The 27,430-nt window shown below is 40.1% G+C and overlaps 1 protein-coding gene across 1 annotated transcript in view; it reads right to left on the bottom strand.

Moving 5' to 3' along the window:
• tenm1 (teneurin transmembrane protein 1) overlaps window positions 1-27,430 on the bottom strand; it is a 175,665-nt gene that overhangs the window by 128,141 nt on the left and 20,094 nt on the right. The window contains exon 3 of the mRNA XM_085905448.1: window positions 2,278-2,521. Coding sequence (XP_085761574.1) covers window positions 2,278-2,521 — 244 coding nt within the window. The remainder of the gene's footprint in view (window positions 1-2,277; window positions 2,522-27,430) is intronic.

Genomic DNA, 27,430 nt, shown 5'->3' with positions numbered 1-27,430 from the left:
TTACTTTTAAAATGTTTCCTGATCTTCCCAGTTCACTGTGTTTGATCGTTTCAGACATCTATGGGGGATGCTTAGGGAGCTGGAAATTCATATTGGGAAGCAGATTTCCCCAGAGTCTGGAAGTAAATGAGAGTCCTCGCTCTTCGGGAGGCTGAAGCCGACGGCCCTAGGGCTGTGCACAAGGTAGACCCATGCAAATACAGTACAAAAGATGGGATATTTTGGTGATAAGAAGGAAGCCAAAAGGCAGGGGTATCTGTCAATGTACACCAACATCTCGATTTTACGCGGAATTTGGGGTCCATAATTTGTTAATCATGTTAACACCGAAAGTGCAGTGTATGGAAAGGTTTTTTTCTTCTTTTTTTTTTAAAGGCATGTTTTTAGGCAGCCGAAGGGGTCCTTTGTTACATTAATTTAGGTCAAGCAGGTTGTTGGGCAGCCGAAGTGGTCCATTTGGCATCTGCTGGGATCATTGCAGAAAAATAACGTGACGACCAGACAATGACAACAGGGAACTTGTCATGTTTATTGGCAAACTTGTCCAACTGTTTAATTTTAATACAAAAGATGAGGACTTTGATGGATTTGCACATTGATATTGATTAACAATGTGAGTACAATACAGTAAATGACTAAATAGTAGTACAACTGAACTCCTGAACTTGCTTCTGTGAAGTTGTTATTTTTATTTTTTTAGTTATGGCATGCATGCGGTCTGTAATGCAGTGCGTCCTAGTATGTGTGGATTAAGTACAGAAAAGCCCCCGGAAGTGAGTCTGCGCCTTTTAACCCGAAGCACCTTATGGTGCGGAAAATACGGTAACCCTTTAAATTTCAAAAACCATTCGCTCTCTTGACAAGTTTGGTACTTAATGACTTTTTTGTTTGCTTTTTTGGTTTGTTTTTTTTAAATTGCAATTGCAAAAATTATTTGATAGCAAGATTTAACCAATGGTCTTGAAAAAGCAAAACATAACTCCTGTGTATGTCACAGAAGAAAGCATCATTAAAGTAGCAAGAAATTTACTCAAAAATAACTTTTCTCTATGCCTAAAAACAGTATTAGTCTACTCACTAGTCCCTGCACTGTATCACCAAGGGCCAATATTATTATATTCCATTTTGAATTGAAGTCACAACACGAATGTTGAATCTATAGGCTCACTGATGGCTAACATTTACATTTGCCATTGGTACATCATTGATTACAAAATGTCATACTAATTCAAAATTCCAATTCTAAATTCAATTACTCAGTGTGATGCAGCCATTTTTCACCACAGCAAAGTGCAATACCCCCCCCCCAAAAAAAAAATTATATGAATTACATACTTACAGAAATACTATTATTGTGACCTGTGAGTATTACCTTATCGTGCACTTCCTTGAAATCAGTACACTGACATGTCAGAAGAACATATTACACTGTCACCGGGGCTGATGATTAATTTAAATTGTCACATGATTCTTTTTTGTATCCTTTCCCTTAGATGAGATAAGATCTAATTATGGTCTGATGCATAAGTTATTAAAACCACTTCTTCTGGCACGGCAGCCTGCCAATCTCATCACCATAATAACAGAATTCAGCCACCACATTGAGGTCTCATTAAACATGCAAACATATTCTTTTGCACCTTTCTACTTCTTCTCAAAATCAGCCTCACAAATGAGAATCTGTGAAATAATTCTCTGATCAATTATTACTTATGCAGCTGGGAAATACTTAATTCCGTTTGATGGGATGAAATTCCAGTGGCTGGTGTCTGAGCGTATTATATCTTTTCAGGTGCCACAACTGAAGGTGGAATTTCAATATGTTCCCAAAAAGAGGATTTGTGCTAGATGGCGGATTTTGTTTTGTGACGTCTTAACTCATAACGGTTCCCAGGTGGATTTTGAGAGGTGCGGTGAGAAAATCCAGTAGAAAAACCTGAGAGATTCACGATGGCTTTGAGGGTGTGGAAAGACGTGTAATATTACCCGTGAGGCTTGTGTGGAGCTCTGCTTTTTGTGCACATTTAAAACATCCAAATAAAGTTCTAATCTTGTCCTTAATTGCTCTCCACAGAATTTCGGAAGGTTTGCCAATTCCTATTTAAACACTTTAATGTAATGATAATCATTTGTGGGATAGCAATAGATTATTCCACAAATTTGGGCTGAAAGCGTTTTGGAAGAAAATCCTCAATCTGAGCACGTGTGTGCTGTGTTTTTCCATTTCCTTTTCAGGTCAAAATCAAACAGTGATAATAATTTGTTGCATTTTCCTACCTGGTCTCTAAGGGAATGTTGCTGTTCAGCACCCAGCTGTCATGAAGCTGTGCCTGCTCCGTGCATGCACTGGTTTCTGCCCCCTGGGCGCCCTGGCTGGCCTGACATCTCGTCGGCATGGTCTTCCTCTGAAGACTGACTTGGGTGTAGGGTGCCGGGCGCGCGCAGGTGCAGGAATGGGGCGGTGGAGGAGGTGGCGGTAATGGTCGAAATGTGAATTGACCACCTGGACTTCTGGGTAATTCTGGAGAAAAGAGGTAGGGCGGGTGTAAACAAAGTTTTAATAGCGACAAGTCCCAAAAAGTGCAAGTGACATAAGGTAAGCTGAAAGTGTTTTGACTGATATAAATCAAATTCCATTGCCTCCTTTTATGCTTGCTTTGATACATTCCCAGCCTCCCTATAAATAGATACTGGGCTGTCCGCAGCACTGAGTCTTTTAAGACCGCATAGCTCTGACTTAATCCTTACCCGCCAGCCCAAACTACCCATATGATGTTTATTATGAGATATGTAGCTCTGCGAAATGAGCTAGCCAGCTGTAACCCGCTCACACTGCTAACCTCGAGGTCTAGCTGGAGCTCTCTTTCAATCCATCATTTTATGGTATAATTCCTTCACATCCTCCTTCCTGTTGCCTCATCTTGTTTTCACGCTTCGTTTCACACTAATGACAGATATTTAATAACTAAATGTTTTGTTTGTTTTTCCATGCTTCAGATAGTACCCGTTTGCTTGTGTGTCATGTGTGAAAGCAACTGCATGTGTTTGTATTTCTTCATGAAAGCACATCGACTGCCCCAAGACTCTTTTCAGTGTTTTGGGGGACATCCCCTGTCATATGGTTGTTTTAAGGTTCCATGAGCACGGAAATTAAACACTGAGCATTTATCCGCAAACGCCAACTCTGTGCAAGAACATTGAAAATTAATGAAAGATTTGTCCCAAATCGGCTGAAATTGTTTAAGCGAACAGACTCAAAAATGACCAACATGCTGACATCCGAGTGCTCTGCCTTTCGTACTAGTGTGCTGTGCAAATAGTACGTGATTGCCACCAGAGAACAATTTTATGAATCTTGACAGACGTACGTGAGAACTATCATCAATCATTACGTTGGGTCAATTGTTTGCAGCTCATTTCTTTAAATTGATTTGATGTTCAAAAAAATACCACATCAAACCAGTAACATTTCACTTTTGGCTATGCTCTGTCTTGAATAAATGATGCCAGCAATGTAGCAGCCAACCTCGACGTCCCACCGTGCAAGCGTGTTCGTGAGCTAGGGTGGGAGCTAGATGTTACAGGGAAGGAGGAATGGAGTGAGACTAAATTCAAACATTTCACTTGTAGAGCACATACTCGAGCTTTAAGAAAGGTTTGAACATTTATGAGCGATTCAAGAGCAACAGAATATATTTTACAACAGATGAATAAAAAATATATTCTTGATATGCTTTTGACTATTCACAATTGAAGGCAAAATTATACACTGCAAGAGCAACAATTTTACCACTACATAATTTATTTAAAAAAAAAAAGCAAAAACGAGCCCTTTGAAGTATCCACAATGAATGCAACAAGCAAAATAATCATCCAATCAAGGTCCATAATTAAAATTACAGCCTGACAAAAAAGGCTAAGGATGCAATGTGTTTGCTGTTTTATTAAGATTCTTTTGACAAAGCAACAAGTACTAAATACTGGGACAGATCAAATAATCAAAATATGCAGAACATGCATTTTATTTTATTTTGGATAAAGAATTTCTAAATGTATAAAGGCTCAAGGACTACAATTTGCTTTCCTTTGTCACTGGGCCCCATGTAGATGTTCGTTCCACAAAATCTTAATACCCCCAGCTGTTTATCCTCCTTTACAAACCAGGAAGTAGACTATATCAAATATCTAAACAAGCACAATAAGTCACTCATTGTTACCAGTTCGACATTTGCGGAGGTTTGCGCTCTACATCCAGTTCCAGTTACTTCAGCGGCTCTGGAAGTTGTTGCACTTTAAAGGGACAAAAACAACTAAAACAAATAACTCTTAAAGGTTTAAACTTTATAAACATACTGCTTATTCACATCAGGTTTTATTTGTCCTGGAAATACACATCTTCATGATATTGGATTCTATATCACTGCACAGGTGCATCTTGATTTGCCAGTCCAAGCCTTGTTTAGCATGTTTGGGAATTTGTCAAATGGTTCTGAGTCATGCTGGGCAATTCAGCGTACTAATGACGTTTCCTTTGACAAACCTTGGGCCATCTGAGAATTTGGTGGTTTACGGTTAGGACTAATCATTACGCCTGCAGGAACCACATATCCGACGTTCTTCACAACCACAGTGGAGCAAACTATCCATTTCTCACTGCATGGGTAAAAAATACCAACACATACCACACCCCCACTGACTGTCAACGGTCTAAAACATTTCTATGTGACACTGATTGTTATGAGGCCACCTGTATGGCTTAGCAAGAATGATAGACACAGTTATGATGGCATTGACTACGCCTATACATATTAGTGCATTTCACATCAATGTGTCTACAAATTCTTTGTGATTTCTGTCATCATACTGTTGGACCAAACAATGAGTTTCGACATCTTTCAATGACCACCGCTGCTTCATGACTTTTCATCAAGGCTGATTTGTTTTGATGCATTTATGCCTTCATTCTTTGCACACTGATATAATGAAACACTCTTTTCATTAGTTGTGACAAACCATTACTCATTTCACGTGTTTATTCCATGCTTTCACTGACACATGCAGTACAGTTTCACTAAACAGCCCTCCTCCATAGTCTTGCCCATGGCCATCTGCAGTGATGCACATTTAACACCCACACACGATTTAGTATTTTTAGTACGCCTAACAGGTTTGTGATGAATTATAACCTTATGCCAAGTTGTAGTATGTGGACCTTCTTATTCATGCTCGGGTAACTTGTGTTTTCGCCTAATCAAATTAGTGGATTGAAAAGGCTAATCATGAGCTGAAGTCTATTTGTTTGGACCTGCTGAAATGACAGGAAATTCATTTGTTTTATAATCGAGAGGTGCTGTTTCATCAAAGGTAAAAAGATTGCGGGTGAAAATGAAAGTTCCATTTTTTTCTCAACCATATGAACTTCCCAAATGGGGCCTACTTAAAAGAAAGCAACATAACACTTTCAGCCTGCACTACTACATTATGAGAGTTATGCATCAGGAGCTTTCATTCTCTTTTATTCAACAGTAACTGGAAGTCCTGAAAGCCCTGATACAAAATTTCCTGTTCCTATGTTTTGCTTCTTTACACAGAAGGGAACATATGTTCTGTATTTCTAAAGTGAATTAGTGAAATCCATACAAGACAATCAACTACATAAACACATCCATATGATTTCTTTCTACGGGACTTCATTTGTAGATGTTTTAGGGCTTGGCATTTCTTTTTAATCCTGCAGTTTGATATCACCTATAATATATACTATTGGTTTGTTGCAGACATATTTGTAAGTAGTAAAAAAAGTAAGCTTACTTCAAGCTATTGTGTTATTTCCTTTTTCATCACTGATCATTTCATTCATAAAAATAAATTTGTATGCAATTATGTAGTCAAGTAGTTTTGGACTAGACTGCATATGAATATAATATAAATAGCATGCATTCGACAATGCACTATGCCAAATGTAATAAAGCTTCTTTGAATAAATACAAAGCCACACTTTGAAAATGGTTGACAACAACAACAGCAACAACTGGGACAAAAGAAGTGACGAGCAGTCGACTCACAAGCAAAACACAGACCAATGAAAAGGAGAACGGCCATTAAAAAGGGCCAAGAACGAGTCGTCAAAATGGGATTCTTCTCATAGTGGCACTTAGCGCCTGTGAAGTGATCACTTTGTATCAGGTGAGTCGATTACTACATTAGTTTAATCACAGAGGAGTAACTTGATTGTATGGTTCTTTACGATTAATTGACGATTAAAGACATGTCTCCAGCGTGAAGAAGGCCACGAGCGAACGCACCACCACTGGCGCTTCCTCATCCTGGCTCAGATTTTTTATTATTATATTTAAGGGAAAAAAAGGGGGTGAGGAGGGGATCTTGCCGACCAAACACAAGTGTTATTGCTACGCTCCACTGTTAGCCATTGGCGTACTGGCGCTACTTTACTGCCAACGTGGCTACGTAAATGGGAATAGTCAAGTGATGTCCATATCTTAATACCATTTCTCCTCATTAGGGTCACAGATGACATGTAGCATATCCCAGCTCTTTGGGATAAAGGCAGGGTACAGGGATAAAGGAATGCAATCCACCCAACTATGAGCCACCTTGACAAACAAGCATTCACACTAACTTTTACGTCAACCATCCTTCCATTTTCATCACCGCTTATGCTGTTCAGGGTCGCAGGGCGGGCTGGAGCTTATCCCAGTTGACATCCGGCGAAAGGCAGACTACACCTCACACAACTATGGACAATATAGTCTTCGATGAACATAACATGCATATTATGGGAGTATGGAGGACAGCCAGAGTATCTAGGGAAAACCTGCACAAGCATGGGGAGGATTTTCAAACTGCACACAGGATGGAGCCACAGTTTTAATCAGGAATCTGAGAACTATGAGGTAGACTTTCTCACCAATAACGTATTTGAACCAAAACAGTCAAATCATCTAATTCATGTCGCTCAGTTTTCATAAAATGCCATTATAAATGTATTCTGTTCAGGAAAACCGAAATACACTGGTGTTGAATGAAGGAATTACAATTTAGATTATTCCTTATGATGAGACAAAAATACAATACAGTCAAATCATCCAATTTATGTTGCTCAGTTTTAATAAAATCCCATAATAAATGTATTCTGTTCAGGAAAACTGAGATACCCTGGTGTTGAATGAAGGAATTACAATTTAGATTGTTCCTTATGATGAGACAAAATACATTCATCCATGCATCCATTTTCTGAACCGCTTCGTCCCCACGAGGGTTGCGGGCAGGCTGGAGCCTATCCCAGCCGTCGTCGGGGCAGTCGGCGCGGGACACCCTGAACCGGTTGCCAGCCAATCGCAGGGCACACAGAGACAAACAACCATCCGCACTCACACTCATACCTAGGGACAATTTAGAGTCTTCAATCGGCCAACCAAGCATGTTTTTGGGATGTGGGAGGAAACCGGAGTGCCCAGAGAAAACCCACGCGGACACGGGGAGAACATGCAAACTCCACACAGGGAGGTGGAATGGAACCCGCAACCTCCTTACTGTGAGGCGGACGTGCTGCCCAGTGCACCACCGAGCCGCCCCACAAAATACAATACAATACAAAAGCTACAGCTGTAACAAAACATAAAGCAATAGGACAACCACAAAGAGTAAAAAAATAATAATAAATTGAAATACAAGGTAAGATACATTAGCAGAACAGTACCAGTCCAAAGTCAGTCAAAAGCTTAAGTATAAAAATGGATCTTCAAACGAGTTTTATAAATGGACATTGGAAGGAGCTTGCCGAACTTTTAAAGGGAGGTCATTCCAGAGGGAAGATTCGTCAACTTAAAAGGCTTGATCCAACCTGAGGCTCCGCTTTGTTCTCAGCACCCTGCAGTAGAATCTGGTCTGCAGACCTGAGGCACCAGGGAGGTGCGTAGGGGTGCGTAGGGGTGGAGGAGCTCAGAGAGGTAAACTGGGATGTGGCCATTTAACGTTTTGAAAACAAATAGAAGTGTCTAAAAATTAACTCTTAAGTGTAATGAAAGGTGTTTTTCAGAATTGGGGTTATGTGCTCCCTCTTTGAGGAAATACACAGTAGTAAGCTAGCCATGAAGGCAAAGAATAATATCAGGGAATAGGGTGGCACAGGAGGTGCGATTCACAAGATGATGGTTTAGAAGGTTTAGCTGAGGCACCATTGTATCCCCACACTCAAAGACCCATGCACAAATCTAACTCATCACATCCAATCTCAACCATTGTGTTCAAAACACAGTCTTGCAATTTGTTGCTTCAAGACAAAGAGACACCAACCACAAGCTGTGCTGCTCCAGTTGTAACCCGTTTAAGTCACTCACTGTAGGCCAGGGGGGCACAAAACATTTCTTCAGTTAGCCTGGAGTTCAGAAACATCAAGTCAACTCTGTGGGTACGAGATAGAGGCCGGGGGAGGGACCATTACAGCTTCTGAAGACATCCGTGACAGTGTGGAGCATCTTGAGCCCTGAGGTTCCTCTGGGACTTACCCTCCAGAAGCAGGACTCTGTAAAGTCGCTTATGAGATATGTCCCAGCAACTATCAGCTTTTGATTTTATAAGGGACATAAATATATGAAATGAAGGATTTTGACATCTGGGAATTTATTGGGTGTGGGTGTCCTAACAGCAGGTATTTAGGCATGCATGCTTCAGAGTAGGTGTACCTAAATCTGCACTCAAACTGTGTATTCATTAAAATTGTGCAGTTAGTTTCACACTACAGAAAAGTTTGTCAAAATCCATAGAGCCAGAACTTGAGAATATTATACCTTTCTCTCTATCAAAGGAATTCAAACATGTATGTTGAACAATCCAAGTAAAAGCATCACACCCCCAATGCTAAAAAAAACAAAAGTTTAAAAATGTCAATTTGAATCTATCTTGCTTCTTAATCAACTCACATGAAATAGCCACACACTTTATTCCACTACTAGGCTTAGTATCGTAAGTATCATCACAAAAAGGTCAAGCTACTCAAATTTAATGTTGCTGTCTTTTGTCTTCCCTTTCCAGCTTGAGAAATCATCTTATTTTCACTGACCCATTGTTTTGTCTGTTATAATTCGTCTGCTTTAGCTCATCAGACATTGTAACTTCTAGCATGGCTCATTTCATTGTTGCTGATGAAGCTGGCAGCGACAATAATGATATCGATAAAAATAATAATGTTTGCAAGATAACGGGGAGTAATATTGCTAATGATCATGGCGAAAAAGGAATTGTGGAAGATGACTTTACCGACAACACTGGCGGTGATAACAATAACAACAATGAAGATGAAAACATTGGTAATAACATTGCTGGCAGAAACACTGATAATTGTATTGATGACACATGGCTTAGAGGGAGCAATTAGAATAAAAACAGCCATTGATTAATTTCTGCAGACACAAATGGCAGGAACTCCATTTACCAAAGTGACACAATCATATAGTCCAATTAAAACCAGAAAATTCAAATGAAAAAACTGAAGGCACAGAGCTCCTTCCTCTCTCCCCCAATTGATTTTCATACAGAGCATGATAATTAGCAGTCATGCGTCATCTGGCTTTTCTGTATCAAATTCTATGGCTGCATTTGTGTGTGTGTGTGTGTGTGTGTGTGTGTGTGTGTGTGTGTGTGTGTGTGTGTGTGTGTGTGTGTGTGTATGCATTTGTGTAATTACTTGTTTGTAACCCCATCTTCAAAAACAACCCCACAATCATGTTTAGGCTTCAGGTGATTCTGAAACTAGCTTTTCCCTGGAGAAAGCGTTGCAGCCTCTAGAGTGGAGCGGCAGAGTTCTAAAGTGAGAAGCTTAGCATCACTCAAACGGTTCACTGCAGGGGCCCACATTCTCCAAATTACTTCTCCGGAAACACATTCATATTGATGTACTATTTTAATGATCAACAAAATGTAATTACCATACCATATTTTAAAGGAACCAAATGACTTTTTTCTATTTCTTATTAATATAAAGTGCCTCTACTTCCACAACGCATTCACTTACATATTTACAGTAAATAGACAGCAAACACACTTGAAATTATTGAAGAAATGGAAAATGGAAAATAAATTAACACCCTCCCTATTTCCCAGTGCTATGACTTATGTTGACACTGTTGTTACTAATAGATTTCTTATGGCCTCTCTTTTAAATCAACATTTTGTTGATTCAGCTATTAACCTCCAAATCATACCCGCCACCGGTGTCATTTTACATTCATCTATGTGTTCTAGCCTGGTGAGCTTCTCCTTTAGACCCAACCTGACCTCAGAGGTTTTTTGAGGAACTCTCTAAGCTGGGCACTACTAAGTCGGCGGGTTATGACAAGTTGGACCCAAGATTTTAAAAAATTGCTGCTCCCATTATTGCTGCCCCTGGAGTTGTCTGTCTTTCCTCCAGACTGGAAATCTGCATTGATTACTCCACTCTTTAAAGGAGGTTCTGGCTCTGACCCCAACTGTTATAGACCTATTTCCATCCTGCCCTGCTTGGCTGAGGTCTTAGAGAAACTGGTCCACAAACAGCTCAGTCTTTGTTAGGCCTCAAATAACATCCTGTCCGAATTGCAGTCTGGGTTTTCGGCCTGGCTATGGATGCATGATAGCTACTTTGAAGGTCCTAGACGATATGATTACTTCCTTGGATTCCAAGCAGATTTGTGTTGCTGCCTTCATTGACCTGACTAAAGCCTTTGACTCCGTCATCCATTCCATCCTCCTACAGCAGCTTTTTATTATTGGCCTGTCATCACACGCATGTGATTGATTTGCCAGCTACTTAAATAATCAACTCCAGCAAATTAAATTGGAAATTCTCTTTCTGACCCTCTCACCATCTCCAAAGGGGTTCCTCAAGGCTCAATCCTAGGCCCATTATTGTTCTTCATTTACATTAATGATGTAGTCAAGTATGTCGTCAGTTCAAAGATCCACCTTTATGCAGATGATACTATCTTATACTCTGAAGGTCCTTCTCTCCATTCTGCAGCATCCTCATTACAATTTAGCTTCACCTCCGTTGAACAATATTTCCATAATCTCCATCTTCTTCTTAACACTAAGAAAACCAAATGCATACTTTTCAACCGGTTTCGTGCTCCCAACAATACCACTAAAATATTTTGTGTAGATGGCACTGAACTCGAGTTTGTAAGCTGTTACAAATATCTTGGTTTATGGTTGGACTCGTCCCTCTCCTTCACTACCCACATAAAACACCTACAGTCAAAAGTCAAATCTCGTTTTATCTTCCTCTATCGCAATAAGGCCTACTTCACCCATACAGCTAGACACTCTTGTCAAAATGACCATCCTGCCCATTTATGATTATGGAGACAACATCTATAGGATGGCATCCCACTCTACTCTCAAAAAATTGGACCCTCTTCATCACTCTGCTATCCACTTTGCCGCACTTCACTCACCACTGTGATTTGTATAAATTAATTGATTGGACATCACTCCATACCCGACGACTTCACCATTGGTTTCACCTCATTTACAAATCCATACTCAGGATGTCACCTCCCTATCTCTCCTCCCTCCTGCACCGTCATCATTGTTCCCGCAATCTACGGTACAGTAATCTTATTAAATTTACCATACTCAAAGTATGTACAGTTTTCGGTCAAAACTCCTTCCATTTCTCTGCAGTTTATGACTGGAATACTATGCAAAATACCTTTAAATTTACTGTCTACTCATTTACAGTTTTCAAACAAAAATTGCAACAGGTTTTAACCAACTCTTGCAGCTGTTAGTTTAGATATGTTGTTGTTATATTGTATAGTTGTATTGTTCTTGGTTGTTGTTCTTTATTTTTGATTGTGTATTTTGTATAACCTTGTTTTATGTATTTATTTTTTTAGCACTCTATCCCCCATTCCCCCTCTAAGTGCCATTGTTCTTTGGGTCAGGCCGCAGTTGTTGTTCTTAATTGTTTGCCTGGGTAAATAAAGGTTAAATTTAAAAAAAGAAAATTAATTAATGTTGCCATGTAAATTCCTGTGTTGTGAATACACCCAGAATGAATTGCTTTGCTTGCAGCAGCATGTCACAATTAGGTACAATTTAATAAAAAAAGAGCTGTACAAAATGTTATCCTTAAAGATGATGGTCCTCATTTACTAATGATGCATCACAGCCAAAGTGCTGAAGTCGCGAGGGTTAAAAAAAAAAGATATTTTTAGAGATGGCCCCGAACCTTCATAATTTTCATAATTTTTGTCCTATTTTCCAAATGGTTATATTATCGGAAAGCTTGCTGAAACACAGAACCTGACAACATGTAATAATGAACAAGCATTTTAAATCAATTAGAAACTTAGATGACAGATTGCTGTACACAAACCACGCATAGAAAAACACAATGACTTCATTTACATGTAGTCAATACCCTTTTAAAACTTGAATATTGTTAGTATTTTGTTTTTTAAACACAATGGCGACATTTACATGCAGTCAATATTCGTCAATAACTCGTTTACATGCCTCAGAGAAACATAATCGCACATTTAAACCTCTCGACTGGAATGGCGATGCACATTGATGCTATGGTGCAAATAGCCGTCATAGACGTCATGCCAGTCAGAGTCGTCCGAAGCAAGCCAGTAGTGACACGTGTAGGATTTTTTTGGATGGTCATTTGACAGACACAATGTAAATGTTCTCTGTCTCTGACAGTGCCAATCAAAACATTTTTTTTTTTAATCCCACTTGCGTTGTGAAAGTGTACTGAGTGAATTATGCCATGAATGAGTTTGTATATTGGGACATATGGCCGAGCTTTGGGGTGTGTGATTCAGTTGCAATGATTTGCATCAAGAACAAGAGAAAAATGCAAATTGAAATTGCAAATTGTTGAGACTCAAGAGGTGAAGAATCGCCATGACCACTGCAGTGATGAGTTAACGTTCATATTTTCTACACTTCACGATGGTCTCCCTTCCTTCCCTCCGCTCTCTGATGAAGACATGCTACATCTCCCTCAACCCCAAAGCAATCACAACAAACACACAAAGAGTATGAAGGATTATTGCTTTCACTCACATACACAAACTATATTTTTTGTGGCTCCCAACACTAAAACTGTAGAAAGTAGCTGGACTTGACAGAAAACAAACTAATATGAAGAGATTTCTTCCAGCTAAAAAGAGAGAAGAGAATCCTGACAGATGCCTCACCAGCAATAAGAGAGCGCCCGGGAGAGAGACAGAGAGAGGAAGCGAGAAAGAGAGAGGGAGAGATGGAGAAAGAGAGAGATGGTGAAAGAGAGAGAGAGCGAGAGTGAGAGAGATGGTAATTAGAATGGGTTCAGAGGAAAGACAGGCAGTGGAATGAATGCAAATGAATTCAGTGGTCTGGCACTGTGCTACACAACCACACATTTCATACAGCATGCCTTTTGGACATGAAACTACCGGCACAAACAGAGCAGGACTACAGAGTAAACAGTGAGTGACATGACTGTTGGCACGCACATGCCAACATTGCACACGGGCAAACACTGACGTGCACGAGTGTGTGGATACAAGGCAAATCATCGGGCCTGAAACAAATACTAGCCCCACAGTGCATAAGGAAGCATGCAGATGGAAACGCACAAAACCACAGAGGCACAGTGTGCTAATCCCTGTAAATACCAAAGTGTCGCTTGTGAAGAGAGAAAGGGGTGAGCATGTTTGTTCCAAGCGAACAGCCACAGCGTGTCCCAGAGCAGAATAAACAAAACCTTCTTAATTGGTGTCGATTTGGAATGGAGTGATGATTCATCACGCGGAGGAGCTCGCTAGTAGAGTATTGGAAACCCAATCATTTCTAATCCATATGACCTTGACAAAGGGCCAGAGTTGGACTATAACTCCTTCTGTGCGCATTCTCTGACAAAGTCACGCCATTGAAACTGACGTTACAGTTCGTTGGAAATGTAATCCACCAAAGTCAGATCACTTCACTGATTACTCAATCTCAGGCGGCGGCAAATCTTTATGAAGCACTCAATTCTTCACAGTAGTCATAAATCAGAGCACTATAAGCTTTCCGTATCAGTGTTGGCACTCTAGAAACACCATCTCCATATGATGCTCCTCTTGTCAATAATCCCCATCAAATCAACAACACCACATTCAACATGAGGACCAACACCCATATTCTACCTCAAATCTCCTGCAGATTTTCGTCACTTGCCCTCAGCTACCATGTTAAAATTGGATCAGTGAGTCTCCACTGAAGGAGAAAAAGGTCATCTGTGATGGGGTCCTGCTCTTTACTAGCCACTGCTATAAATGAGTCTGATGAACACATTCCTCTTCCTATCTTAACCGGGCATCAGAGGCCAACTTCAGGCTTATTACAGCATACATTATGTATGTTACGTGCCCACTGAGATTACAGTATGTAAATTGAAGCATTTAGAGAACATTGTGGAATAAAAGGCAGGACTATATGAATGCGGGAAGACATGAGGACGGCCCAAAAACAGACAAAACATATAATAGAGACCTACACAGACGTGGAGCGTTGATAAAAAATAGTCGGGTGTACACAGAAAGAGATGTTGTATCTTGAGTACCACCTGCAGCCTCGCCTGGTACCCATCTTGCGGTCAATGAGGTGAATGGAGCCAACGCCCTGGGTCAGCTTTAACACAGTCCAATGACAACTCCGCACTTGCCCTCTATTGCAATAACACCTTGCCGTTCCACTCCACCAACCGCACCTATCACACCAATCACAACGCAAGCCCACACACACTTTTTTCCCAACGTCGTCCCACTTCCTCTACCCTGCCCAACATCTTTAAATCACATACACCGGGTGAAGCCTAACAAATGTGGGAACAGATGCCCCGCATCAGACTGCAGTTGCCCTCTGCTCTTCGAGTGTCTCCAGAGAGACAGAGGAATACCGTTAGCAAAGTCCTTTGCTGTCTCAATACAGGCCTACATTTTTACACACTCACGCACAGGCACACTCACGCCCTCACTTCAATGGTTTGTTTTTTTGTGTCAGAAATGCATTCAGAATGTACATGTTGTTTGATATTACTATGATTATATCGTACTGCACTGTATAATTATTTCATAAATGTAAAGTAAAAAAAAAAAAATTCAAACATTTTCAAATTCATCTTTCACTGCTCATTGACATTCAAATGTACCACTCTGTTTTAGAAGTTGTGAATTGTGCTTTAAAACACATTTGATTTGACATTAACCTTCAAAGTATGTGATTTCAAACAAAAGGATTATTTGAAAGGTCGGTGACATTCACGCATGACTATATATAGTGCTTGCCATTGAGCGAATAGCATGCCAGAAGGGAATGTGAGAGGTCAGACCAAATAATCATCAGCAAGACTGGGCAGACTGCAATGTAGCAGTGTTGACAAAGGTGTATGTGGCGCAACAAAGAGCATTTATTTTCTTGGAGCATCTGACACTCACATGCATATGTATTTATGTTTTTGGGACCACCAGTGGAACTTGCTCCTGCCTTGTATGCCTTTTACTCCTGGCAAGTGCCCCAATACCCTGCCGGTTCCAAGTCAGGATAATAAAAAATAAAAAAATGGGTCGGTCGTAGGGCTGCTCAATTAAACAAGTTTTAATCTGATTACCATTTTGGCTCCAGATGATCACAAAATTCATATAATAGAGGAAAAAGTGCACAACCCAACCACGACACATCCGCGTGTGGAGAGAGTGGAGATCCAGGTCATAATTAAGAGTGTTGATTTTTTTTAACATGTTCAATAGACTGTTCCAAACATGTTCAAAAAATGCTGTTCCAATTTCAAAAACATAATCGTGTAAATAATCGTGATTTCAATATTGAACAAAATAATTGTCATTATGATTTTATCCTTCATCGAGGAGCCCTAGTGGGCAGTTTCATGAACTGCATCCACGATATAAACAGTGCCAAACAAAATGTCCAAAATCCATGTAAAAGTTACACTAAGATGATGTTAATGATATGAACATGCTAAGTTCACTCATGGATGACAACACTGGGGAAATTTTAATTATATTTCTCAATAATATGCAGTCGAGATTATAAAACTCCATTTGTGGTATGACAGTGATCATGTCTGTGCAGGCACCATGCAAAGCTCGCCTAACTTAACCAGCGCTGCATTAGATTGGTCATTGTCATCATTGGCTTGCCATGGTTGCTTTAACTGTCTTTGGAAGACAGTTTATACCAGTTTCATCTTGTAGACTTGATTTAAGATTATTCTTAATCATAGGGAGAGGTTAAAAGTTGGTACTTTGCTGCATCAAGCAATCTGCCAGCAATCTAATGGGTTCTACCTTACTAATATTTATCTTCTTTGCTTAAAAACATATCAAGGCTAAGCCATTAAAAAAAGACTTTTCAAAATTTCAAAACAAGAAAGCTCATTGATCCAGAGCTCATCAAAAGGGAATAAAACACAACGTATAAAATTTTTGTTCCATACAGTGACTTGTTACAAACATGTCAAAAGTGTGCAGATAGCGAATTGCTGTATGAAACCTTGTCTGGCGAATTCAAAACTAAAAGACAAGTCAATAAACTATTAACGAGAGAGAGTCTGCACTTCCATAGCACGTAAACTATTAACGAGACAGTGTCTGCACTTCCATAGCACATACATAGCCAGGTAAAATAATGTTCAGGCAGCCATTTACCAGCTGTTTGGTTGGTTGGTTGGTTGGTTGGTTGGTTGGTTGGTTGGTTGGTTGGTTGGTTGGTTGGTTGGTTGGTTGGTTGGTTGGTTGGTTGGTTGGTTGGTTGGTTGGTAAAATTAATAGGCTCAGAGAAAAGACTTGCCACTCACAACGGCACCTCAAAGGAAACCAATAACTACAACAAGATACAGGTCCTCAAAGGCAAAACAAGATAGAAAATACACTGTAACAAAGGAAAAAAGAACAAACTGCAGGCCTGCTGGTGAGAGGCCAAAATACCACAGACTGAGACACAGAGACTCAGAGGTCCGCCACATAGCGCCCCCCTGGCCCTAAATACCCAGAAGAAACACAAAACACACCAAAAAAAGCCTCCACAGGGTCCAAGAATTGCCGTAAAGGCAGTTCAGCAGGCGATTCGCGGAAAAGGGTATGAGGCAATGGACCGTGGTTGTGATTCGTCATAACAGCCAAATGAGAGGCAGCGTCCTGGACACTTAGTCGACAGATGCAGATGGTGGGCGTCGTCACCATGGGTCAGGCATGGCAAAGGTTGGCCACATCCAAGGTCCGACGAGCACAAGGGAGCGTACCTCTCACAGGGGTCGCCGCTGTGAAGCCAAGGCGCAGTCAGCACCGGCCAGATGAGCAGGACGTCTGTTGCTAAATCATGCTGGTCCCTACCGCTGCACGAAGCCATAGCGGTGACGTACTCATCAACACTTATTGAGTGGGGTTGAGCAAAGTTTTCCCCTAAATCTGCAATCAAGTTTTCCACTGAACGTAGATCATTATTTTTTTCTAATAAAAGATCACTTCGTCATTTTGATTTGAGAAGCGTTAATTTAAACATCCTTGTGTTTTATGAAGATATACTTAAACGTAGCTCAAGTGATGAACCTAATTGGTGATGGCTTTAAAACAAATAACCATTACAAGTAGAATATTAGCTAACCACAAACTGTGCATGCGCAAATTCAACTAAAATGAAGTTGTAAATTAAAGTAGATGTTACGTAGTATAGTTGGCTAATGCAAAATGGCAACATAATCACTTTAAAACAATATGGCTAACTATCTAAATAAAACGTACTCATCCTACTCAATTAATCATTCATATGAAAAAATCATACCAATGTTTTTATTGACTTCTCAAAGAAATGTAACACATAAATTTCTACTTTGTACATTTTAATACATATACATATACATATATTTTAATGTATCCTACTGTATACATGACTGAATATTTAGACACACAACTGCTACAATAAAAAAATGAAGAGGGAAACACTAACAACCATGAGGGTTGTTAGCTTCATTTTTGTACCAGCCACCCGCTGAGAAAGTGTGATACTCTCCTCTACCTCACCCATTCCTGTTTGTGGCTACAACAGAGTTAAAAGGCCACTAACCCTTGACACAACCGTGTAAGAAAAAAAATACATAAAGACCATTTGCGACCCCTTCGAGACGGTCAGTTGGCTGTTGGCAATAAATCCTTAAAAAATAACAAAAAATAATATATATCTAGCCTAAGTGACGACCATAGAGATGAGGAGGATAGGGCAAAATTTAAGAGAGGGGGATGAGACCCCAGCCTTAATGTAGTTTGTAATTGTAAGTGTTGGTCTTTAATAAAAGCCCAGAGTATTTGGTCAGGCTAATAGACTGGGCTTTCTAAATCCTGGCTGCTATGCATTATTCAACAGCCATTAGCTATCACCTCATCTGGGAGGCTTTATGAGTTCCATCATCGGCTGGGGCCTAGGCTAGTCACACTGGCAGTGTGTGGGGAGGGCAGAGGAGGAGATTAGCCATGGAGGGAGGGAGAGACTTTTGCAAATACAGGTATGAGGTTAAGGGCAATTCAGACAGCATAATCAAAGGGGGAGCGGGCCAAAGTTGGGTGTGATGTGGCATAGGTGAGGGTATGTGATATGGAAATGAATACAAGCATGTGAAGAAACGGCTGGATGAAAGCCAGAGGTCATATGGCAGACATATGAAAATGGGAAGGCTGATGCAGGGAAATGAGAACAAAAGTGACCAACGGAAGGTTGTGCAACTACAGCAAGGTGTATGGAAATAGGTGTTGGACGTAAGCTTTGGGTCAAGGCAAGGCTGGAGAGAGCAGCACGGAATTAAAGAGAGATGCCATACCCAAGTGGCATTTTCTGTTGGCCAGGCACATACTAAATGTCAGATTCCTCCTCCCTCTTTCCTCTCAACCTTTTCTCCTTTCAATCCCCCTAACCTTATTCTCAAATGGCTCTCCCTTGCCTTTCTTCATCTCACCGTAGCAGTGCCAGGTGTAATTTTGCCTTCGGTATTGAGGGATGGGCTCGGAACACATGGAGACGCTTACCGTGGTATCAGTGGCCAACAGGAAGAGAGCCAAGACAAGGATGCATGCGTGCCTGGGTGTGAAGGTGCGCGTGCACTTTTAAGTGCAACTACACATCTGAGTAATGGGTGTTTAGCAGGCTTGCCAGCCTTGTCCCAGGACTACCAGCTTCTCCTGACCTTCTGCGCCAGCCCAAGGACACACTCCTGTCTCTCTAATTAAAACACAACCCTGACAAGCACAAATCCTACACTTACACACCGACACAACACGCAGGTCTTCATCCTAAAATAGCCATGCGAGGCACACGCACAATTCATCCCAAAAACTTAACACCTCTTTAACATCCAATGTGTGTTTTCAATGCAAGCAGCTCCCTGGCAAACTCTGTCTCTAGCTGCAGGCAGATTCACAAGAACAAACAGATGCCCCATTTTTTATGACATGCATTTATTATTGCACACCATTTCCACAAGAAGAACATTGCTACTGTGAGGTTTAAAATGCTTCATTTTTACTTTTTTAATGAAAAAACCCAGAAACATGACAACTAAAATATTAATATCAATAAATATAAGTATGGTTCCGGAAATGCCCCAATACTTCCGATTTGACACTACTGAAGACAAGCAAAGCATTTACAATGATTTGTGGTTATGGGCTATTGCCTTCTTTGTAGTAGCACATCCCAGTTTCTAAAAATATAATGACGCTACATTTCCAGAACCACCAGATTGACCTTCGGGAAAGTTGATTTCTTTTTTTTTTTCTCTTTTTTTTTACTGGTACTTGAAAGACATTTTGGAGTCAGTGCAACTGTAAAAAAAAAAAAAAAAATGCAAGACTATAAGGAAAACCCACTCCATAATTTTGTTACTTGACTTGTGCATTAAAGTCCACTGTTTGTATGGAAAATCATTTACAGCTAAAACGTACATTCACAGTGACTATGACAAATCCAATCAGCTACTGAATATTTGTACCTAAAAATAGATAATCAATATTTATCAATGTACATGGAGTCCAATGTTTCTTTGCAAAACTATTACCATTGTTCACGTCTCTTCCTGTATTACATTGAAAATAGATGTGTGTTGTGTAATGTTGATCAGTGGCAGCATGTTTCTATTGATGAAGACAAAACAGAACACAGTGTTAAACCTTGTGTTTAACAAACTTCAGTGGACATCACTCATGACATGTTGAATTTAGACAGCCTCTTCGTTTCTCCTCCAACAGACAATTTAGCGTGTTTACTTTCTCGTTAAGCGCATGAGAGACTCTGATCGAGGAATTCCGAAGAGGCAATGGCGTCCTGTCACGGCAGGTTACCACTGCGGCATGATTTAATGAATCCGTCTGTCAGAAGACTGAACAACCGACTATCAAGTATACAGGAAAATGTAGCTTGCACACGCAAGCTCACGCTGAGGATTTGTCAGAATTCGAGTTATTGCTCTTGCAAACACGCTCTTGTTTTTCATTTTACACACAGACACAAATGGAAAACTCAATAAAAGGACAGGGGGGAAAAAAACAGAAATGACCTTTAACATTTGTCATGTGGATTCCAACAGTACGGCACATTTACATGCACATTTTGGTTGTGTTGGATCTATGCATTGTATTCAGTCAGTTCCTTATATGTCTCCAAATAAATAAATAAATCCACACAGATGAAAATATAGCCTTGGTGGCAGTGGTAATTAATGAACACTTTTGTTTCTCATGATGGAGCTACAAATAAATTCAAATTTTATTTGATGAGGTTCCTCCATCACTCTCCCAAACCAAGTCCCCAAAGCCCTTCCAGATAACGCAGAGCTGATTTCTATCCTCTTCTTCATAGTGAGCAATCACATCAGTCAGGCATTGGGCACTGTTTAAGGCTTCATTGTATATTCCAACCATCTTACTATACTGGCAGGCCTGAGAGCTCTGATTAGCATCAGAGTCTTTGATTGTCCCACTCCAAAATCAGTCAGTCCTTCTCTCCTAGCTCACACCTGATGGCTTGAGCAAAAACTTTGTGCGCTTATGTTTACATATATCCGCAAACACGCACTTGAGGCCACAAAGTTTTGAGATGAACCTGAATCATCTGCTAACGCACTTTGGCTTTGCAACCCATTATTTCAGATGGTAGTACCATTTTCCATGAAAGCCCATTCACACTGGCCTTTGAAATAGGTTACTTCTTTACAAATACCTCTCTTTGTGGCCTTAATATGATAAGCTGCAGAGGACACTGTAGCTCTCTCGGCTGCTAATACATTTTGTATGGATTGTCTCTGAGGGGTAAGAATACAGCGAGCGCAGGGATCGATAATCATCGTCTGTCTGGAGAACAGGAACCATGCTGGGCGATGGTTAAATGTTCTAAAGCGGCAAATGCTATCTGGAACCTCCAAATCCCACAATATAGAGTATTTCTTCATTGTGGGCGATGGTTAATGTTGTGTGTGTGTCTCTGAAAAAAGCTTGTTGAAGATGTGTGGATATTTGAAAGGATGTAGGATATTATATGAGGCAAATCTCAAAGTCTATAGTGTGCCACTCAAGACCAAAGCCCACTGGGCCTTGACTCCATCCAGCTGATGTCAAAGTGTTGCTCTAAATAGAGAATAGGGTGTCCTTTGAGATCGAGGGGAAAAGGGTCCCAGATTTAAGTGGCTTCATTTGCATGCGAGAATCCTTCACTTAAACCCATTTGAATCACACACATGAGCAGCCACACACACTATTGGACTTGCACACAACTACACACGGAGACATTCTGCCCCCTATTTCTAGAGTCAGAGGACATTAGCACTGCATCTATTTCTGGAGGCCCATTAAGGCAGTAAAACATTTAAGAATCGCCTGGACTGATTCCTACTGTCGGAATTATCCGTTCTTTCCCCATTTTTCTTGTGTATGTGGAAAAAAAGCTGACACGTGGCTTGTGACAGAAACATGTATTTGGTGGGGTTTCAGATTCGCTTAAGTGAGCAAACCCAGGCATACCAGCCGGATAAGTGGGGTGGAAACAAGTTCAAGGAGGTTTCTTTTTAAGTGAGTCAATTTGAATAAAATGTGAATGATATTTTTTTTCTTGACAAACTCATATAAATCGATCAATCGCAATTGTGCATGCATTGTGTGCATGTTTGGGTACCGTTCATGGAGAGGAAATTGTAGCCAGATAACGGAAATGCATTGTTGGAAACGCAGCACGGCCTGACAATGACTCGTTTGTATGCATTCATGCACACATAGGCACACACGAGTAGAAGCTAGTATGGGGTGAAGCCACAAGCAAGTTTGGCTTCCATCTCTGTTCTTTACATAAATATATCATTTTCTGTCCGGTGAGGACTAAATCCGTGAAAACGCCAATGCTAGGCTACTTTTCACGTGAAATGACAGACTCCTTGCAGCTCTTAGTGGACTAACAAGCATGAACATTCTCAATTTTTAGATAGTGTTACATAGTAGTTGAATGATTGTATTCATACAATCATACAATCATACACTTTTGATTATGACACACAACCTTGACCATTGACCCGCATGAGTTTAGTGAAATTCCAGGACTTAGCCACAGCGTTGCCAGGAGATTTATGTCCTTTGCTCGGCAACTATGTGTTGCTTAAATGTTACAATACACTCATTGTATTCAACGTTATTGTATTAGATTACATTGGACAGAAATGTCTGTGCATTGTGACCTTGTATTCTAAGGTGCATCATCCCTTCCTTTATAATGCAGCTACGTTAACAATAATGCGGCGGCCGTGGCTCAGGCGGCAGAGAAGGTATTTCAGTAACTAGAGGGTCGGCTGTTCAAATCCTGATGTCTGTGTCATGGGTCGTTGTGTCCTTGGGCAAGACACTTTACACACATTGCCTGAAGTGCTACTCACTGGTATATGCCGGAGCCTTCCCCAGGACAGCTGTGGCTACAGAATGGCAATTACCACCACCAGAGTGTGAATGAATACCGTATCCACTATACAGTGTCTTTGAGTGTCCAGACAAGCTCTTCAAAAAATGTGATGAATCTAAAAATTATTTTATTTTGTTCTACATATCGTTCATGGCATACAATAAAATAAACATTAAAAAAAAGTAAAAAATTCTAAGGCACCTATTTTTTTTTTGTTGCAATAATTATCATAGGAGTGATGTGAATTTTGAACCAGAAGCATACATGACTTTTAAGGGGGATAATAAAAGCCTATATATGCAAATGTATTGGTACACATCGGACCAAAATCTCACAGCACTCCACTTAGTGAAACAGTTAAGAAATTGTGGATATAAGTAGTACATGTAAATTGTATGTGTTTTGCCATTGAATGGAAGAGAAATTATTTGTTTTGTTAGTAAATGTGATTTGACATAATGAATGAACAAAAAGCTTGTTTCAATTAGAAAACTTTTTTTTTGTCAAAATATTTGATAGTAGATTATTTTCTCAGGCACACCTGATGATCTCGCACGGCATAATTATTGTGCCAGGGCACACTGATCGAGCATCATTGCATGAGACATTCTGACCAATCGGAGCTTAAATTGAAAGACGAAACAGTGATAAAATAAAGAAACATAGTAACTGACAACCTCATCATAAATCCAAACAGCCACAACAACAAGACCATTATGTATAGTGTAGACAGGGTTGGACAGTTCTGCATGTATTGTGTGGACTCATATATATGAATGATGATGAATAATGACCCCTTTTCCAGAACATCAAAATGGATTGAAATAGAATTGGTTGCTGAAATAGGACAGGTTGTTCCTTCATGCATCATTCCTTCACAAAGTTTTAAGGACATTACTGCACATACTGGATGCATGGAAGGAGAGAGGAGGGCTGCATCATTTGAAGTGGATCCTTGCTCAAGGGCAAATCAACAGTCAGTGTGACTTGAATCCACATCCTCAGACTTCAAAACCCAACTACACATTGGTGTAGTGTACATTTAACTGTTTTTTCAGGCAACATAGACACACATATGAATGTTTGATAAATCACATTATTCTATTTTTGGAGTAATATCCTACTAATTCCTGACATAATGGGATCATCATAGTATTGAGTCATCTTTAAATGTCGGGGCAGTCTTTGCATACTTCTTTTACTACTTTAAAGAACCTTAATGATGAAAATATACAATTGTTACCTTTGGTATCACTTGCAAGCCTTCGCCGCTCAGTGACAACACCTTCCAGACTCCATTTTGAGTCTGCTGCTAATTCAAGTCTTGATTGTATCACTGAATTTCCTCCCAACGTAGGAGTATTTGCCCACTTTACTGAGCTTCAAGATTAATCCTGACTTGTCAATTGTTTTATGACATGTCGGTGTAGTGTAAATTATCATTTGCCAAAACACCTTTTCCCGAGCAATACATAAAACTCTGAAGGATCGTGATTAGTCAAATTGCATTTTTTGCGGAATGAAATCCTACTAAAGTCCTCTCTCACTAGGATCCACATTTTACAAGTGTTGAATCATCTTAAAATATCAGTGCACTCTTTAAACCTTTACGACACCATTTGTTCCGTGTGTTCGTATTGACTGTGAGATATAAATTTCCACTTCAAAGATAATAAAGTGACGGCATATTGGATGACTGTTTAGCACAGGGGTGTCCAAACTTTTTGCAAGGAGGGCCAGATTTGATAAAGTGAAGGGGCCCGGGGGCCAGTAGTTTTTTCGGACATTTTTTTAACTACAATTTCATCCAAATAAACACTGTTATAAAACAAATTTCATTCTTCCAATTGTCTTTATTTTTTAAATGACAAAATAACCAAATATATGCCACTCAGGCAGATGTGAACAACTCTAAAAACACAAATTCTGCCTTTCATTCATATCTGAAGAGTCCGATAACATTGAACAAACTGTATGAAATACCTTAAATTTACATGAGTTTAAAATTATTTTCGCCTCATGAACATTTTAAACAGGAGTTATAAGTAATACATAAAATACGATAACATTGAGCAAACTGTATGAAATACCTTAAATTTACATGAGTTTAAAATTATTTTCGCCTCATGAACATTTCACGCAGGGTTCACGCAGCCGGTTTGCGCGTACCCTTTTTAGAACGGGTTTATTTCCGCATTTGACTTGCGCATGCTCCGCATAGCAGGACAGCTGGAGTCATGTTCTCGCTGTGAAATCACGCCGGGTCGCGCGAGATTAAATTTCCGCGGCATAAATATAAAATAGCTTTGGTACGTGTGTATTAAAGCGCTGGTCAACAATGGCGGCGAGCCACATACTAAAGATTTTATCACAGAGGCTGCGGGCCTGATGAAATTTGACCACGGGCCGCAATTGGCCCGCGGGCCGGACTTTGGACATGTCTGGTTTAGCACATAGTTTTCAGGTTGGGGGTTTAAATACAGGTTCCAGCCTTCCGGTGTGGAGTTTGCATTTTCTTCTTGTGCACCAAAGACTCTATATTCTCCGTATGTGTGAATGCAAATGGTTGTTTGTCTAGACGTGAGCAGGTGACCACACCAGAGAGTACTCTTGCCTGAAGTCAGCTGGGACAGACACCTGTTCACCCTTGACCCCAATGAGAATGTGCGCTGTGTAAGAAATGAATGAATGGAGTATAATGGAGGAAAGTATACGTCCACTTTACTGAGCTTCAAGCTTGTCTTGACTTGTCAACAATATCCTTTTCAACGTGTTTTCTCAATGTCCATCCCCTGAGGGGAAAGTCAATATGCCACAATACACCCTTGACCTGTGAAATAACCTGGCGCATTCTTCTTTTTTCTTTAAACATACATTGATTTCCTCCCATTCCACTCGCCTCTCTCATATCTGTAGAATTGGGCAGGATTCAACAGGGATTTCGAGATGATAAAATAAGATAGATGTTCACAGATGAAGCTTTACAGCAATTATAACAATGTGGCTGTATGGGTGAAATGGTAGGAACAAATTCGGAGTGTACCCCGCGCCTCCTGCCGAAAGGCAGCTGGGACCTGCTCCAGCACGCCCACAAACCAAGTGAGGACAATTGGTTCACAAAATGGATGGATGGATGGATGGATGGATGGATGGATGGATGGATGGATGGATGGATGGATGGATGGATGGATGGATGGATGGATGGATGGAGAGCAAGAGAGCGAGAGAGAGAGAGGACAGAGAGAGAGAGAGAAAGAGAGAGAGAGAGAGAGAGAGAGAGAGAGAGAGTGTGTGAATACTGTTAGCCCTAATTCAAGTATTTCCTTCATTAGTAAAAGTTTCAACAGTAAGTACTTTTAATCTAAAGTATACAATAAGAAAAAAATAAAATGGACACTGAATGAACGAGCAGTGTACCAACACAAATGCCACCAACAAATGTCTTATGTTTGCAGATATAGTCACTATTTTTGCAAAGTGAATTATCAAATGCAAATTTCAAATTGTGGGACTATAAATAAATTATTATGTTAATAGTAACCACTGTTGGGGTAACAAGTTACAATTGTAATGCGTTACAGTAAATATTACATATAGGCAAAAACAAAGTAACATACCATATTTTTCGGACTATAAGTCGCACACGCGGCGTTGTTTACAGAAAGGATGACAAATTCAATTGATGGATTTAATGATGAGTGACACAGATGGTTTGATAAACGTGTTTTTTTTTGTTATAGTTATTTGTTACCTCAGGCCCGTTCTCAGCTCTTCGTTTGAGTTTATGTCACGTTAGCATACCGTATCATTTAGCCTGTTGTTGCTTGTTCATGTCTGTTCTTGTGGTGTTGGATTTTGACAAATAAACTTCCCCCAAAATGTGACGTATACTCTGGTGCGACTTATATATGTTTTTTTTCACTTCATTGTGCATTTTATGGCTTATGCGACGTATATTCCGGAGCGAGTTTTAGTCAGAAAAATACGGTAGGTTACTAGTGACATTTTTTAAATATTATTACAGTTACTGAGCCCAGTAAAGGATAATAAAATATCGAGGCCACAAGATGCAAATGCAGATGCAAAAAAAAAAAAAAGAAATGAAGAGAAAGAAAACCATTTCCTATTTTACAGTCTTTCATTATGTAGATAGTTAACTGAACCTCATCTCCTTCAACATCACTGGCAACTCATTTCGTAGAAGCCTGTGTCGTGGAAAAATTGGAATTTCTAGACACCGGTGTTTTGTCCAGACCATAATAGCTGACTTTGGGCAAGGGGGCAAGGTATGCCATAAACTGGTCACCAACCTATAACAGGCCACATGTAGACAACCAGTTTTCACACCTCACACCACAGTCAAATTTGAAATGTGAGAGGAAAACAGAGCAGTTAGTCCCATCGCAGGTGATTACAGCCTGGTAATTAACGACACAACAAACATTGAATGTCC

The sequence above is a fragment of the Syngnathus leptorhynchus genome, chromosome 2 (assembly GCF_054491065.1).
Source record: "Syngnathus leptorhynchus isolate UIUO chromosome 2, UIUO_Slep, whole genome shotgun sequence".
Lineage (NCBI taxonomy): Eukaryota > Metazoa > Chordata > Actinopteri > Syngnathiformes > Syngnathidae > Syngnathus > Syngnathus leptorhynchus.
The sequence above is the reverse complement of the archived record's forward strand: the minus strand, read 5'-3'. Positions and strand labels throughout refer to the sequence as shown.